Consider the following 17,492-nt stretch of genomic DNA (forward strand, 5'->3'; position numbering starts at 1 on the left):
AACCCACAGAAACAAAAGCACTTTGGAGTTTGCAACAATTTGAGAACCCCTGATCAATACGAAACAAAGGACTTCAGGCCTGACTCCTGGCAGGTTTAACACGGTCCCAGGCCCTTCTGGGGAGCCCCCAAGTGCGGCCCGCTCCACCGACACCCAGACCGGGTGTACCCCGATGAGAATCCTCGCTAATAAGAACAGATATTGACGAAAGGGCAGGATTGCTGACGTAAGAGAGCCGACAAGTGCAGGTTCACTGCGCACGCGATACTATGTAGCTGAAAAGCCGACTTTTAGCGAATCTTTGCGACACTGTCGCGTTTGGTTGGTTCCGTGCCGTAAAGACAGTCGCGGAGCCGCCCCCGGTGAAGACAGCTGACGTGCGCGGCAATGGCGGATATGGAGGACCTTTTCGGGAGCGACGCCGACAGCGATGCTGAGCGTAAAGGTGGGGTAGGCTGGGCTTGGGGGGAGGCGAGCGTGGCGGGGCTTTTGCGGCGGGAGCTCGACAGCGGTCCGGTTCCGGGTCTGCGAGCGCTCCGGCGCCGCGGGCGAGTGGTGGCTCTTCCTCCACTCCTGCTTCAGCTCCCCCTGCACTCCCGGCGGTGCCAGCCTCCCCCCACCGAGGGCGGGAATGAAGTGACAGACGCAGAGTGTGTACCTCGAGGTTCTTGGTGTCCATGGAACAAGCCGTGCCTGGGAGCGTGTGGAGCGAAGGGGGCGCGGGGCAGGGGTGGAGGCCGGGCGAGCCAGCGCAGCCGGAGGAGGAACCTTGGAGTCCTGCTCTGTCCTGCCTTGCACAGGCCAGCGCAGAGTAAGGGCTCTTGTGAATGAATGGAAATTAGGTGTTCGGGAACATGGGGATGGGCTGGGCGAATTTGCAGAGGGGCTCAGAATGCCCTCTTGAATGAAACCAGAGCGTGGCGTGTTGGGGAGTTTGAGATGTCTGGGTGAGGAGATTGGGAAGGATACCGAGGTAGGGCTGCATATAGGCGTTACACGCATAAGATAATGTGTCCTCCGAGAGCCTGTGCAGAAACTCTAGAATTTCTTGAGTCGGTGGTATTAGATTGGGGAGCATAGGAGGTCTGTGTTTGGAGAGAAGGGATGAAGGATTTGATGATGAAATGAATTAGTGAGTGTATGTTTATGGTGCAAGGAAGTCTTTCTGGCACAAAGACTGGGTATTTGAGTTTGAAATATGAATAGGAGATATTTGAAGTGAGAAGGGGCCCAAGACCAAGTTCAGAATTCTTGCAAGTCCCCAGGCTCAAAGTAATGTAGTATCTACTTTTTTCCTTAGCACAGTGCATTATCGTGGTTGTTTTTTTCTTTCTCCAGCTTCAGTTTATTCATACTTTTTAGAGTATAGTTAAGAGAGCACCAGGTGGAAGTCTAGTGTGAGGGCTCTACCAGGATGGACATCCAGAATGTTCTAGTCAGGATGTCTGGAACTATAGAGCCCAGTATACTAATTCTTGTTCCACTTACTTTGCTGATGTTTTCATTTCCCCTTCATCTGTACTTGTCCGTATCCCGTTCACCCTTCAAGGCACAGAACCATGTGCACCCTCCCGTGACTCACTTCCATGAAGTTGTTCATTCAGCATTTATAGATCCCCTGTCATGTTTCAGCTACTTTGCTAGATGTAGGGGATATAATGATGAAAAGATCGTCCCCCCCGCCGCCCTCCCTCAGCTTACGTCAGTGCTTAATGCATACTTGATAAATAATTGGATGGGTAGAAGCAATAGTAGATGTACCCTGCAGTGCTTTCCCATTGCAAACTCAGGGTATGGGGAAGTGATGTACGGAGATGGCTGCTTCTCTGGGCTTCATGTTTTACCTTCTTGTAAGTCTACTGCTGCATTCTTCCCTCTTACCATTAGATTATAGAACTCTCTAGGATTTACTTCCAAATCTGTCCTTGAAGGTTACTGTTGGTCCTGAACGTAGGATGGATGTGGCAAGGTATCTCCTGTTATATCATCATATTTCATTATTTCTCTGGGCTAAGACAGACGTAGAAAATAACTACACTTGACAGATTTCTTGGTATAACAGTGGGTAGAATTCCTACCTAGGCCCAGTGTGTTTCTTTCATGTATAAATGTGCCAGGTCTTCTTTAATTTCTTTCAGCAATGTTTTTTGTAGTTTTTATTGTATAAATCCTGCACTTCCTAGGTTAAATTTATTCCTAAGTATTTCATCTTGGATACTGTTGCAAGTGGAATTGTTTTCTTAATTTCATTTTTGGATTGTTCATTGCTAGTGTGTAGAAATACAGCTGATTTTTGTTTGCTAATTTTGTGTCCTGCAACCTTGTGGAATATATTAGCTCTAATAGTTGTTTGGGGTGTGTGTGTATTCTTTAGGATTTTCTACATATAAGATCATGTCATCTGTGAGTAGAGATGGTTTTACTTCTTCCTTTACAATTTGGATGCCTTTTATTTCTTTTTCTTGATTAATTACCCCAGCTAGAACTTTCTGTATAATGTTGAATAGAAGGGTGAGAATGGACGTCTTTGTCTTTTTCCTAATCTTTGGGGAAAAGCATCCATTTCTTTACCACTACATATGATGTTAGCTGTGGGTTTTTTGTAGATGCCCTTTATTACATTGAGGTAATTACCTTCAATTCCTAGTTTGTTGAGTAGTTTTATCATGAAAGGGTGTTGAATTTTGTCAAATGTCTCTTCTGCATCAATTACAATGATCAAAATTTTTTCCTTTATTAATATTGTGTTTCATTTTGATTTTTAGATGTTGAATCAGTCTTGTATTCCTAGGGTAAATTCCACTTGGTCATGGTGTATATCCTTTTATATGTTGTTGGATTTGGTTTGCTAGTATTTTGATAGTATTTTTGCATACATATTTATGAGGGATATTGGTCTGTGGTTTTCCTTTTTTGTGATTTTTCGTCTGGGTTTGGTATTAGGGTAATGCTGGCTTAGAATGTGTTAGGAAGTGTTCCCTTTGCTCAAGTTTTTGGAAGAGTTTGAGAAGGATAGGGATTAATTCTTCTCTAAATGTTTGATAGGATTCACCAGTGAAGCCATCTTGTCCTGGCTTTTCTTTGTTGGAAACTTTTTGACTACTGATTCAAACTCTACTTGTTATAGGTCTCTTCAGATTTTGTTTCATCTTGAGTCAGTTTTGGTAGATTGTGTATTTCTAGGAATTAATCCATTTCATCTAAATTATCTAACTTGTTGGTATACAGTTGTTTATAGTGTTCTCTTTTAGTCTTATTTTCTGAAAAATTAGTAGTAAAATCCCCACTTCCATTCCTGATTTTAGTAATTTGAGGGTTTTTTTTTCCCTTGGTCAGCCTAGCTAAAGGTGTGTCAATCTTAAGTTTTTAAAGAATGAACTTTTGGTTTCATTGACTCTATTATTTTTTTCTGTTCTTTATTTTATTTATCTCTGCTCTAATCTTTATTATTTTTTTTCCTTCTGCTTGCTTTGGGTATAGTTTTCTTTTTCTATTTCCTTAAAGTGAAAGGTTACATTATCAGTTTGAGTTTTGTTTTGTTTTTTAATGTATGTGTTTACAGCTACAAATTTCCTTTTTAGCACTGCTTTCCCTGCATCCCTTAAGTATTGGTAGGCTTTGTTATCACTTTCATTCATATCAAAATATTTTCTAATTTTCCTTGTGATTTCTTCTTTGCACCCTTGATTGTTTGAGTGCATTGTTTAATTTCCACATATTTGTGAATTTTCCAGATTTTTTTCTGTGATGGATTTCAGTTTCATTCTGTTGTGGTCAGAGAACATACTTTGTATTATTTTAGTCTTTTCAAATTTGTTGAGACTTGTTTTGTGTCCTAAAATTATGGTCTGTCTTGGAGAATGTTGCATGTGCAGTTGGGAAGAATGTATATTCTGTTGAGTGGAGAGTTCTATTGATGTCTATTATGTCTGGTTGTTTTATAGCATTGTTCAAGTCCTCTGTTTCCTTACTGATCTTCTGTTTGTTCTGACCATTATTGAAAGTGGGGTATTTGAAGTTTCCAATTGTTATCGTTGAACTGTCTATTTCTTCCTTCAATTCTGTTGGTTTGTTTTTTTTTTCTTTTGGTGCATATATATATATATAGTTTTTATTGATGTGTAGTTGATTTACTATGTTGTGTTAGTTTCTGGTGTACAGCACAGTGATTCAGTTATACTTATATATTATACATATATACATATACATATATATTACATAATTTTTTCATATTCTTTTCCATTCTGATTTATTACAAGATATTGAATATAGTTCCCTGTGCTATGCAATAGGACCTTGTTGTTTATTCATTCTGTTGGGTTGGCCAAAAAGTTCGTTTGGTTAATGAATACATTTAATAAAGTTCTTGGTGAAAATGAAAAATGTGTGTTTTATTTTTACTTAAAACTGAATGAACTTTGTGGCCAGCTCAGTGTATGTAATAGTTTGCATCTGCTAGTCCCAAACTCCCAATCCAACCCTCTCCCACCCCCACTCCCCCTTCGCAACCACAGGTCTGTTCTCTATGACTGTGAGTCTTTTTCTGTTTCATAGATAAGTTCATTTGTGTCATATTTTAGATTCCACACATAAGTGATATGCTATGGTATTTGCCTTTCTCTTTCTGACTTGCTTCACTTAGTAGGATTATCTCTAGGTCCATCCATGTAGTTGCAAATGGCATTATTTCATTCTTTTTTTATATTCCATTGTGTGTATATGTGTGTGTGTATACATATATATGATATTTATATATATATCATATATATATATATGTCTCTCACATCGTCTTTATCCATTCATCTATCTATGGACATTTAGGTTGTTTCCATGTCTTGGCTATTGTGAACAGTGCTGCTGTGAACATAGGAGTGCATGTATCTTTTTGAATTATAGTTTTGTCCGGCTATTTGCCCAGGAGTAGCATTGCTGGATCATATGGCAACTCTATTTTTAGTTTTTTGAGGAACCTCCATACTGTTCTCCATAGGGGCTGCACCAATTTACTTTCACACCAACAGTGTGGGAAGGTTCCCTTTCTCCACACCCTCTCCAGCGTTTGTTATCTGTAGACTTTTTTAATGATGGCCATTCTGACTGGTGTGATGTGGTACCTCATTGTAGTTTTGATTTGCATTTCTCTAATAATTAGCCATGTTGAGCATCTTTTCATGTTCCTGTTGGCCATCTGTATGTCACCTTTGGAGAAATGTCTGTTTAGATCTTCTGCCCATTTTTTTTTTTTTGACACAGGATATTTAATATTTTTATTTATTTATTTATTTTTATATTTGTTTTTGGCTGTGTTGAGTCTTCGTTTCTGTGTGAGGGCTTTCTCTAGTTGCGGCAAGCGGGGGCCCCTCTTCATCACGGTGCGTGGGCCTCTTCACTATCGCGGCCTCTCTTGTCGTGGAGCACAGGCTCCAGACGCGCAGGCTCAGTAGTTGTGGCTCACGGGCCTAGTTGCTCCGCGGCATGTGGGATCTTCCCAGACCAGGGCTCGAACCCGTGTCCCCTGCATTAGCGGGCAGATTCTCAACCACTGCGCCACCAGGGAAGCCCCTTCTGCCAATTTTTTGATTGGGTTGTTTGTTTTTTTGTTATTAAGTTGTATGAGCTATTGGTATATTTTGGAAATTAAGCCCTTGTTGGTCACATCATTTGCAAATATTTTCTCCCAGTCTGTATGTTGTCTTTTCATTTTGCTTATGGTTTCCTTTGCTGTACAAAAGCTTGTAAGTTTGATTAGGTCCCATTTGTTTATTTTTGCTTTTATTTCTATTGCCTTGGTAGACTGACCTAAGAAAACATTGGTACGATTTATGTCAGAATTTTTTGCCTGTGTTCTCTTCTAGGAGTTTTATGGTGTCATGTCTTATATTTAAGTCTTTAAGCCATTTTGAGTTTATTTTTGTGTACGGTGTGAGGGTGTGTTGTAACTTCATTGATTTACATGCAGGTGCATATATGTTTTAAATTATTATATCTTCATGTTGGATTGACTCTTTTTATCATTTTGTGATGTCCTTTTTTGTCTTTTGTAACAATTTATCTTAAGACTTACTTTGTCTGATATTAGTATAACTACTGTGCTTTTTGGTTACTGTTTACATGGTATATCTTTTTCCATTTTTTTCACTTTCAACCTATTTGTGTATTGGTTCTAAAGAGACTGTCCTGTAGACAGCATATAGATGGATCTTTTTTTAAAAAAATTATTTATTTATTTTTGGCTACGTTGGGTCTTTGTTGGTGCATGCGGGCTTTCTCTAGTTGCAGGGAGCAGGGGCAGTTCTTTGTTGCGGTGCGTGGGCTTCTTATTGCGGTGGCTTCTCTTGTTGCAGAGCAGGGCTCTAGGCACACGGGCTTCAGTAGCTGTGGCTTGTGGGCTCTAGAGCGCAGGCTCAGTAGTTGTGGTGCACGGGCTTAGTTGCTCCGCGGCATGTGGGATCTTCCTGGACCAGGGCTCGGACCTGTGTCCCCTGCATTGGCAGGAGGATTCTTAACCATGGGGCCACCAGGGAAGTCCCAGGATGGATCATTTTTAAAATTCATCCTGCGAATTTCTGCCTTTTCATTGGAGAAGTTGATTTATATACATTTAAAGTAATTACCAGTAAGGAAGGACTTCTGCCATTTTGATATTTGTTTTCTATGTCATGTCTTTTTTGTTCCTCAATTCTTCTTATTACTGTCTTCCTTTATGACTGCTTTTTCTGTAGTGTACTGTCGTGATTCCCTTCTTGTTTCTTTGTCTGTATATTTTTAGTTTTAGTAACTTTCTTAATGGTTTCTCTGGTGACTACAATTAATATTAATTTCTAACAATCTAGTTTGTATTAATACCAACTTAATTTCAATAGTATACAAAAACTTTTTTTCTATATAGCTCCGTCCTCTCACCTTTTTATTGTTGTCACAAATTACATCTTTATACACTGCCCAGTGATGTAGATTTATAATTATTGTTTTATACGATTGTCTTTTAAATTAAATCTTATGAAAAAAGAGGAGTCACTAACTAGAAATACATTAATACTGACCTTTATACTCACTTATTTAGTTACCTTTACTGGTGTTCTTTATTTCTTCTTGTGGATTCAAGTTACTGCCCATTGTCCTTTCATTTTGGCCTGAAGGACTCCCTTCAGCATTTCTTGTAGGGCACTGGCAACAAACTCTAAATTTGTTTTTATTGAGGTGAGATTTACATAACATAAAATTTACCATCTTATTTTATTTTTATTAAGGTATAATTGACATACATTAGTTCCATGTGTACAACATAATGATTTGATATTTATATATATTGTGAAATGGTCACCACAGTAAGTCTAGTTAACATTTGTCACCATACCTTGTTACAGAATTTATTTTACTGTGATGAGAACTGTTAAAATCTACTCTCTTAGCAACTTTCAAATATGCAATACAGTCTATTAACTGTAGTCATCATGCTGTATATTACATCCCCATGACTTACTTATTTTATAACTGGAAGTTTGTATCTTTTGACTCCCTTCACCCATTTTGCCCACCTCTCCCCCTTCCGTCAGTCTCTAACAACCACCAATTTATTCTCTGTATCTATGAGCTTTGTGTTTTTGTTTTTTTAGATCCCACATATAAGTGATATCATACATACAGTATTTGTCTTTCTCTGTCTGCTTATTTTACCTAGCATAATACCCTCGAGATCCATCCATGTTGTTGTAAACAGCAAGATTTCCTTCCTTTTTTCTTTGGCTGTGCCACATGGCTTGCGGGATCTTAGTTCCCCAACCAGGGATCGAACCCGGGCCCCCTGCCATGGAAACGCCCAGTCCTAACCACTGGACCGCCAGGGAATTCCAAAGATTTCCTTCTTTTTTATGGTTGAAAAATATTCCATTATATATATATGCCATATTTACAGTGGCATGAATAATATTTTATTGTATATATACACCACATTTTCTTTGTCCACTTGTCTCTAGATGCACACTTAGGTTGTTTCCATATCTTGGCTATTGTAAGTAATGCTGCAGTGAACATAGATGTGCATATATCTTTTCAAATTAGAATTTCTGTGTTCTTTGGATAAATACCCAGAAGTGGAATAGCTGGATCATATAGTAGTTCTGTTCTTTTTCTGAAGCATTTCCATAATGTTTTCCATAGTGACTGCAGCACTTTACAATCCCACCAACAATTACAAGTGTTCCCTTTTCTCCACATCCTCTCCAACACTTGTTACTTCTTGTCTTTTTGAAAATAGCCATTCTAAATGTGGTTTTGATTTTCATTTCTCTGATTAGTGATGTTGAGCATCTTTTTATGTACCTGTTGGCCATCTGTCTTTTTTGGGAAAGTGTCTATTCAGTTCTTCTGCCCATTTTTTAATTGTGTTGTTTGTTTGTTTGCTATTGAATAGTGTGAGTTCTTTATATATTTTGGATATTAACCCTTTATCAGATATATGATTTGCAAATATTTTATCCCATTTAGTAGGTTGCCTTTTCATTTTGTTGTTGGCTTCCTTTGCTGTGTAGAAGCTTTTTAGTTTGATGTGTCACTCTTGTTTATTTTTGCTTTAGTTGCCTTTGCTTTTGGTGTCAAATCCAAAAAATGATAACCAAGACCATGTCAAGGAGCTTACTGCCTGTTTTCTTCTAGGAGTTTTATGGTTTCAGGCCTAAAATTTAAGTCTAATCCATTTAGAGTTAAATTTTGTATATGGTGTAAGATAGTGGTCCAGTTTCATTCTTTTGCATGTTGCTGTCCAGTTTTCCCAACACCATTTATTTATTTATTTATTTATTTACTTATTTATTTTTTTATTCATAGGAAATCGGTGTTTATTCATAGCATTTATCCATAGGAAATTGCAACCTTCACTTAATAACTATCGAATAAATAATCAGAGGAGAGTGATTTGAAGGCACAGCAAGTGACTGCTGCCTGAGTGTGTCCCCGAGGGCAGGATGTGAGCTTTGTGGACAGCTGGCCCTGATTGGGGTTTCCTCAAAGGCTGACTCCAAGACTGGGAAAGTGTAGACAGTTTATTTAGGAGGTGCCCAGCACCAGCAGGGGCTTGGGGAGGTGAGGCAGAGAAGAAAAGAAAGCAAAGGGGGAACGCCCAACACCATTTATTGAAGAGACTATCCTTACCCCATTGTGTATTCTTGGCTTGGTTCCTTTGTTGTAAATTAATTGACCATATATGTGTGGGTTTATTTCTGAGCTCTTTATTCTGTTCCATTGATTTATGTGTCTGTAATACAGTTTGAAATCAAGGGCATGATGCCTTCAGCTTTATTCTTTTATCTCAAGATTGCTTTGGCTATTTGGGTTTTTTTTTCGTTCCATACAAATTTTAGAGTTCTTTGTTCTATTTCTGTGAAAAAATGCCATTGGAATTTTTATAGGGATTGTGTTCAATATGTAGATTGCTTTGGGTAGTATGGACATTTTAACAATATTGATTCTTCCAATCCATGAGCATGGAATACCTTTCCATTTATTTGTATCTTCTTCTGTTTCTTTCATCAGTGTTTTCAGCGTACAGGTCTTTCACCTTTTTGGTTAAATTTGTTCCTAAGTATTTTACTCTTTTTGATACAATCGTAAATGGGATTGTTTTCTTAATTTCTCTTTCTGATAGCTCGTTATTAGTGTATAGAATCACAACTGTATATTGATATTGTATCCTGCAACTTTATTGAATTTATTTATTAGTTCTAACAGTTTTCTGGTGGAGTCTTTAGGATTTTCTATATATAATATCATGTCATCTGCAAATAGTGACAGTTTTACTTCTTTTCAGTTTGGTTGCAGAATATGCCTTTTTTTTTTTCTTTCTCTAGTTGTGGCGCACGGGCTCCAGGATGCATGGGCTCTGTAGTTTGCAGCATGCGTGCTCTCTCATTGAGGCGCACGAGCTCGGTAGTTGTGGCGCGAGGGCTTAGTTGCCCTGTGGCATGTGGGATCTCAGTTCCCTGAGCAGGGATCATACCCGAGTCCCCCGCATTGGAAGGTGCATTCTTTACCACTGGACCACTGGGGAAGTCCCCGAATATGCCATTTTTAAGTGAACAATTCAGTGGTATTTAGTACCTTTAAAATGTTGTGTAGCCACTATCTCTATCTAGTTCTGAAACATTTTCATCACCTCAAAATAAAACGCCATACCCATTAAGCAGTTACTTGCCATTTGCTCCTTTTGCTAGCCCCCATGAACCATCAGTCTGCTTTCTGCATCTATGGATTTATCTATTCTGGACATTTCATACAAGTGGAATCATAAAACATGTGGCTTTTTTTTTTTTTTTTTTTTTTTTTGCTGCACCTCGAGGCTTGTGGGATCTTAGTTCTCCAACCAGGGATTGAACCTGAGCCCTTGGCAGTGAGAGTGTGGCGTCCTAACCACTGGACCGCCAGGGAATTCCTAACATGTGGCCCTTTGTGTCTGATTTCTATCTCTTACCATCATGTTTTCGAAGTTCATCCACATTGTAGGATGTATCAGTACTTCATTTCTTTTTAATGACTGAATAGTATTCCATTCTGTGTATATATCCCAATTTGTTTATCCAGCTGTTGATGGACATTGGGTTGTTTCCATCTTTTGGCTTTTAAATAGTGATGCTGTTTGTGTACAAGTACTTGTGTGAGTGCCTGTTTTCAGTTCTTTTGGGTATATATGTAGGAGTGCAATTGCTGAGTCATATGGTAATTCTTTGTTTTACTTTTTGAGAAACAACCAAACCATTTTTTATAGCAGCTGGACCATTTTCAATTACCACCAGCAATGTTTGAGTGTTCTATTTCTTCATATCCTTGCCAATACTTATTTTACTTCCCCCTCCCCCCCCCGCTGTTTAAAATACAGCCATTGCTGTTGGTGTCTAGTGATATCTAATTGTGGTTTTGATTTCCATTTCCTAATGGCTAATGATGTTGAGCATCTTTTCATGTACTTGTTTCATTTGTATAACTATGCAGAAATGTCTATTCAAGTCTATTGTCTATTTTTCAAATGGGTTTTTGTCTTTTTGTTGTAAACATTCTTTATATATTCTGGATACTGTATTGTAAGTATATACATATACTTGACAGATACATGGTTTGCAAATATTTTGTCCCATTCTGTAAGCTGTTTTTTCGCTTTCTTGATAATGTCCTTTCTTGCATAAAAGCTTTTCATTTTGAGGAAATCCAATTTATCTTTTGTTGTTGTTGTTGCTCATAATTCCTTCATTTTTGAAGGATAGTTTTGCTGGATATAGAATTCTTGGTTGACAGTATTTCTTTCTGCACTTTGACTATTTCATACCACCGCCTCCTGGTTTTTATGGTTTCTGATGAGAAATCAACTGTTATCCTTATTGAGGATCCCTTTGTATGGGACCTGTTGCTTTGCTGCTTTCAGGATTTTTTCTTTGTGTTTAGACAGTTTGATAATGATGTGTCTAGGTGTGCGTCTCTTTAACTTTATCCTACTTGGTATTTGTTGATCAACTTGTATGTGTACGTCGATGTCTTCAAATTTGGGGAGTTTTTGGCTATTATTTCTTCAAATATTCTTTCTGTCCCTTTCTCTTTTTTCTCTTCTTCTGGAACTCCCATTATGCATAGATTGGTATACTTGCTGGTTTCGCACAAGTCTTTTAGACTTTTCATTTTTCTTCGCTCTTTTCTCTTATTGTTCACCAGACTGGATAATCTCAGTTGATGTATCTTAAAGTTTCCTGATTCTTTCTTCTTCCTACTCACATCTGCTGTTTAGTCCCTTTAGTGAATTTTTCATTTCAGTTGTTGTAATTTCCAACTCCAGAATTTCTGTTCGGTTCTTTTTTTTATAATATCTGTCTTTTTATTGATATTCTCTATTTGGTAAGACATCATTTTCATTGACTGGGCTTCTTCAGGGACAGTGTGTAGCCTTTTTTCATATGTATGGGCCATGCTTCCTTCTTTCTTTGCAGACCTTGTAATTCTTTGTTGATAAATGGACATTTTGAATATTGTAATATGGTGACTCAGGACAGCACTCTCTTCCCCCTACCCGCCCCCCCCAGCATTTGTTGTAGTAGTTATTGTTTAGTGATTCTTTTGAACTAATTTGGTGAAGTCTGCAATCTTTGTTGTGTATAGCCACTAAAGTCTCTGTTCCATTAGCTTAGTGGTCAGCTAGTGATTGGACAGAGATTTCCTTAAATGCAAAAAAAGAAACAACAATAACGAAAAACTCCCAGCCTTTGCAGATTGGCTCTGTGTGTGTGTTAGGGCATGCTTTCAACACTCAACCAGGTTGTTTATAACCTGTCTTTGCCTTCATTTCCTGCTTGCACAGAGCCTGAAGGTCAGCTGGAAGTGAGAGCTTAGGGCCTTCTTGGTTCTTTCTTGAGCATGTGCACAGCCCTGGGCAAGTGCATGGCTTTTCAGGTCAGTAAGAATATGTGGGTGTTTTTTTTCCTTTTCTTTTCTTTTTTTTGTTTCGTTTATTGTGGAAGCTTTTAAAAGCCCTTATATTATGTCATTCCTCAGCCTTTTCTCCCAAGCTTTTTAGTTAGTCTGTTGTTTGCCTCAACTGCTTTCCATTATCCCAGACAGAGGCAACTAATACATTTGCCTGTATATGTTTTTGACCAACACTCTCAGGTAGCTTCCTTAAAAACAAGAGAGTTCCAAGTTAGGTGAGATAAAGTCAAGCCCTTTGAGCCAGTCCCTCAGTGATCCACCAGACAGATCAAAACTAACAACCATGATTCTTTGCAAATGAGGTGCCTTCTGCTCCCTCCATTAGTGGTAGATGCACCAGAAATTTGGGCTATTATCTTCAAGGCACCATTGACCAAGGGGTGGGTTGGGGGTGGGAGGGTATGTTAAAACACCCCTTTTTTCTTACTGAGACTCAGCTTATTTTTCTTGTTAAGCATTCCCCTCGTTGCTGCAACTTTTAGTTAGTTTCCAGAGTCTGAGAAAATAGATGCTAACAGCTTTTGACAAGTTTTCTCATTGCTTTTATGTTGGGATGGACTTTTGGTGTTGCTTATTCTGCTTTTTTTGCTTACATCACCCTGTGTTTATATGATCCCATAGATTCTGATTCTGGATCAGGCTCAGATTCTGATCAAGAGAATGTTGCTTCTGGCAGTAATGCCTCTGGAAGTGAAAGTGATCAAGATGAGAGAGATGACTCAGGAAAACCAAGTAATAAGGAACTGTTTGGAGATGACAGTGAGGATGAGGGAGCTTCTCATCATAGTGGGAGTGATAATCACTCTGAAGGATCAGACAATAGATCAGAAGCTTCTGAGCATTCTGACCATGAAGACAATGATCCCTCAGATGTAGATCAGCACAGTGGATCAGAAGCCCACAATGACGATGACGATGAAGGTCATAGATCAGATGGAGGGAGCCATCACTCAGAAGCGGAAGGTTCTGAAAAAGCACATTCAGATGATGAAAAATGGGGCAGAGAAGATAAAAGTGACCAGTCAGATGATGAAAAGATACAAAATTCTGATGATGAGGAGAGGGCACAAGGATCTGATGAAGATAAACTGCAGAATTCTGATGATGATGAGAAAATGCAGAACACAGATGATGAGGAGAGGCCTCAGCTTTCAGATGATGAGAGACAACAACTGTCTGAGGAGGAGAAGGCTAATTCGGATGATGAACGGCCAGCAGCTTCTGATAATGATGATGAGAAACAGAATTCTGATGATGAAGAGCGGCCACAGATGTCTGATGACGAGAAAATGCAAAATTCTGATGATGAAAGGCCACAGGCCTCGGATGAAGAACACAGGCATTCAGATGATGAAGAGGAACAGGACCATAAGTCAGGTAATACATTTATGAGAACCATAATGGTTTAGTAGAAGCATTCAGGTACAGCAGGGGCTCATTTATTCTTTTCACATTCCTACTTTTAGTACCCTGTTTTTTCTCTTCTGTCCCTCTATTTTAGCCTTTTCTAACTCTTTACATTTTGCCTTTAAACATTTTCCTAATCCATGTATTATTTCTCTTATTCCCCTTCCATTTAATTGATGATAGCTCAGGAAGAAAAAAATTTAAAGAGGAAAGTCTTAGAGAAAGATGTATAGTGCTAAAGTAGCTAGATATCAAATAGTTCCATTTTTGTGGGTAACTAAGAGCATGCCTCAGGTGAGAATAGATTTGCCTGGGCGAAAAAACCCAATACCATTGAAACTCCCCCATAGGGTAGCTATAATGAGGTGTTCCAGCTCAGTTTATTTGAGATCCAAAATTTCATCCTCCAGAGGTAATCAGGCTCCAAGGAGTGTACTCAAACTAATCAAATTCACAGGAAACTATAAAAATTGAATTGCAAAACTGTTTGTTTCAAGAGCATCAATTATTTCTCTCTTATCACTGTATCCTTTCCTTTGGGGGAAAATCTACATTGGATGCCAAATTATAACAATCAGGAGGTTACCTGGGGAGCATAATATCCAGAAAATGAAAACACAGCTGGATGATCTCAATGAGCTATGATAGCTTGACACATGCGTCCTCATCCTGGGGAGATGTGCTTAGATCAGAACATTCATTCCCTAAAGACAGCAGGAAACACAAAGCTGAACTTTGGCTTCTGGACCCCGTTTTATAATAGTCATTTACACTGTTTTCCTGAAGTTAACACATTCTCATATAGAATATTAAAACAATTAGCCATCTTCTTTTTTTGTATTATATAAAAGTCACTTTGATTAGGTTGGAAGTCTTCCTGAAGTAATTAATATCTGGATTGCTTCATTTTTATAAGTGATTGATTATAATTACATATTGATCCTGTCTTCTTAGAGAGCTGCAGTATGGAGAGAGGGGGTCTTTTCCCCTGTAATACATACCTCAGGATAGCATTCAAGACCACATTTTAGCATTATTTAGGAGAGGAGATCAGAAAATTTCCAGAGATGGATATAGGTCTATATAGACTATAGGACTGCAGTAAGTACTCAGTAACTAGTTCTGGGTAGAGTTATTTGTACTGTTACCAGAATCATTAAGGCTCATGCACTACTTCCCAAATACTAGCAGGCTAACCTAAAACTAGAGTCATAGTAGGAATCTTGTAGCTGGTCATTCTGCTTAATTCTAAACTAGTTCTTCAATGGTTCTTTTTTTTTTTTTTAACATCTTTATTGGAGTATAATTGCTTTACAATGGTGTGTTAGTTTCTGCTTTATAACAAAGTGAATCACCTATACATATATCCCCATATCTCTTTCCTCTTGCGTCTCCCTCCCTCCCACCCTCCCTATCCCACCCCTCTAGGTGGTCACAAAGCACTGAGCTGATCTCCCTGTGCTATGCGGCTGCTTCCCACTAGCTATCGGTTTTACGTTTGGTAGTGTATATATATACACATGCCACTCTCTCACTTTGTCCCAGCTTACCCTTCCCCCTCCCCATATCCTCAAGTCCATTCTGTAGTAGGTCTGCATCTTTATTCCCATCCTGCCCCTAGGTTCTTCATGACCATTTTTTTTTTTTTTTTTTAGATTCCATATATATGTGTTAGCATACGGTATTTGTTTTTCTCTTTCTGACTTACTTCACTCTGTATTGCAGACTCTAGGTCCATCCACCTCACTACAAATAACTCAATTTCGTTTCTTTTTATGGTTGAGTAATATTCCATTGTATATATGTGCCACATCTTCTTTATTGCAGTGGTTCATTTTTGAAGTTTACAATTAGGTAAATAATTGTACCATCCAGATATATTTGTCTCTTCCATTGCAATATTTTTACCTCTTTTTTTTTTCTTCTGTAATGAGTGGTATATAAATTTAATTTTAAGTTTCAGTACTGCTTTTCACATTCTCCCAAGTATTTCTGCTTACAGAAACCAATGTTCCTTTTATTAATTTTATTTTAAAATTTACTATAGTAAGTTGATTTTTGTGTGTGTATGTACAGTTCTGTTAGTGTTAATGCATGTATAGATTTGTGTAACCACCACCACAGTCAAGATACAGAATAGTTCTGTCACCCTAGAAAACTCCCTCATTCTATACCTTCTGTAGTTACGTACTTCCCCACCTGTGACCCTTGACAACTACTGCTCTGTTCTGTCACTGTAGTTTTGTCTTTTTGAGAATGTCATCATATAAATGGAATCATACAGTATGTAACCTTTTTTCTTTCACTTAGTGTAATGCATTTGAGACTTACCCAAATCGTTACATGTATCAGTAGTTCAGTCTTACTTGTTACTGAGTAGTTTTCCATTGTATGGGTGAACCACAGTTTGTTTATCCCTAATGTTGCTTTTATTTATTTATTTATTTATTTTCCTAATGTTGCTTTTAAAACACAAAATTCTAAGTAATGACATGACTGTGATTATGCAGATCTTCTGATTCTCCTCTTACAGAATCTGCAAGAGGCAGTGATAGTGAAGATGAAGTTTTACGAATGAAACGCAAGAATGCAATTGCATCTGATTCAGAAGCAGATAGTGACACTGAGGTACCAAAAGGTACTCCAATTACTTCTTTTATATATCTGTATTTCCATCCCTCTCTCTGCATTTAACTGTAGTGCATTCCCAACCCTGGGCACTGGCCCCAGACTGCAAGACCCACAGAAGAGAGTGTGGATACATTTAGTGTACACAGGCAAGTTGTACAGATATGAGAAACTGCTTGCACTTAATTAGTTGAAGAACCTGCTTCATTTATAGTCAGAGTGAATCTGCTATTAGGGGCTGAGGCTCTGGTTGAGGTGGAGGTGGCAATGTCCATTCTTTTGTTTGAATAATGACAGTTCCAGCGCAGCTTGTTAGCTTGTTCTTCTTTTTTTTTTTTAATAAATTTATTTATTTTATTTATTTATTTTTGGCTGTGTTGGGTCTTCGTTGCTGCATGCGGGCTTTCTGTAGTTGCAGTGAGCGGGGGCTACTCTTCGTTGCGGTGCGCGGGCTTTGCATTGTGGTGGCTTCTCTTGTTGCAGAGCACGGGCTCTAGGCACACGGGCTTCAGTAGTTGTGGCATGCGGGCTCAGTAGTTGTGGCTCGCGGGCTGTAGAGCGCAGGCTCAGTAGTTGTGGCACACGGGCTTAGTTGCTCCACGGTATGTGGGATCTTCCCAGACCAGGGCTCGAACCCGTGTCCCCTGCATTGGCAGGCGGATTCTAAACCACTGCGCCACCAGGGAAGCCTGTTAGCTTGTTCTTAAGTTCTTAATAGGTTAATATCAGATGAAGAACCTGATTCTTCAAGCTATGGTTTATTTATTTATTTATTTAAATTAATTAATTTATTTTTGGCTGCGTTGGGTCTTTGTTGCTGTGGGCAGGCTTTCTCTAGTTGCGGCGAGCGGGGGCTACTCTTCATTGCGGTGCGCGGGCTTTTCATTGAGGTGGCTTCTCTTGTTGCGGAGCACGGGCTCTAGGCGCGCGGGCTTCAGTAGTTGTGGCTCGCAGGCTCTAGAGCGCAGGCTCAGTAGTTGTGGCGCATGGGCTTA

General features: G+C 38.9%; 1 protein-coding gene across 2 annotated transcripts in view; it reads left to right on the top strand.

The window, feature by feature from the left end:
- Nucleotides 1–357: 357 nt before the first annotated feature.
- Nucleotides 358–17,492, top strand: part of LEO1 (LEO1 homolog, Paf1/RNA polymerase II complex component) — a 46,189-nt gene continuing 29,054 nt past the window's right edge. For both annotated transcript variants that reach the window (XM_061182119.1, XM_061182121.1), the window contains exons 1-3: nt 358–445; nt 13,084–13,839; nt 16,403–16,507. In XM_061182119.1, the coding sequence (XP_061038102.1) occupies nt 388–445; nt 13,084–13,839; nt 16,403–16,507 (919 nt within the window). In that variant the 5' untranslated portion in view covers nt 358–387. The remainder of the gene's footprint in view (nt 446–13,083; nt 13,840–16,402; nt 16,508–17,492) is intronic.

This window comes from Eubalaena glacialis, chromosome 2 (genome assembly GCF_028564815.1).
Source record: "Eubalaena glacialis isolate mEubGla1 chromosome 2, mEubGla1.1.hap2.+ XY, whole genome shotgun sequence".
Classification (NCBI taxonomy): Eukaryota; Metazoa; Chordata; class Mammalia; order Artiodactyla; family Balaenidae; genus Eubalaena; species Eubalaena glacialis.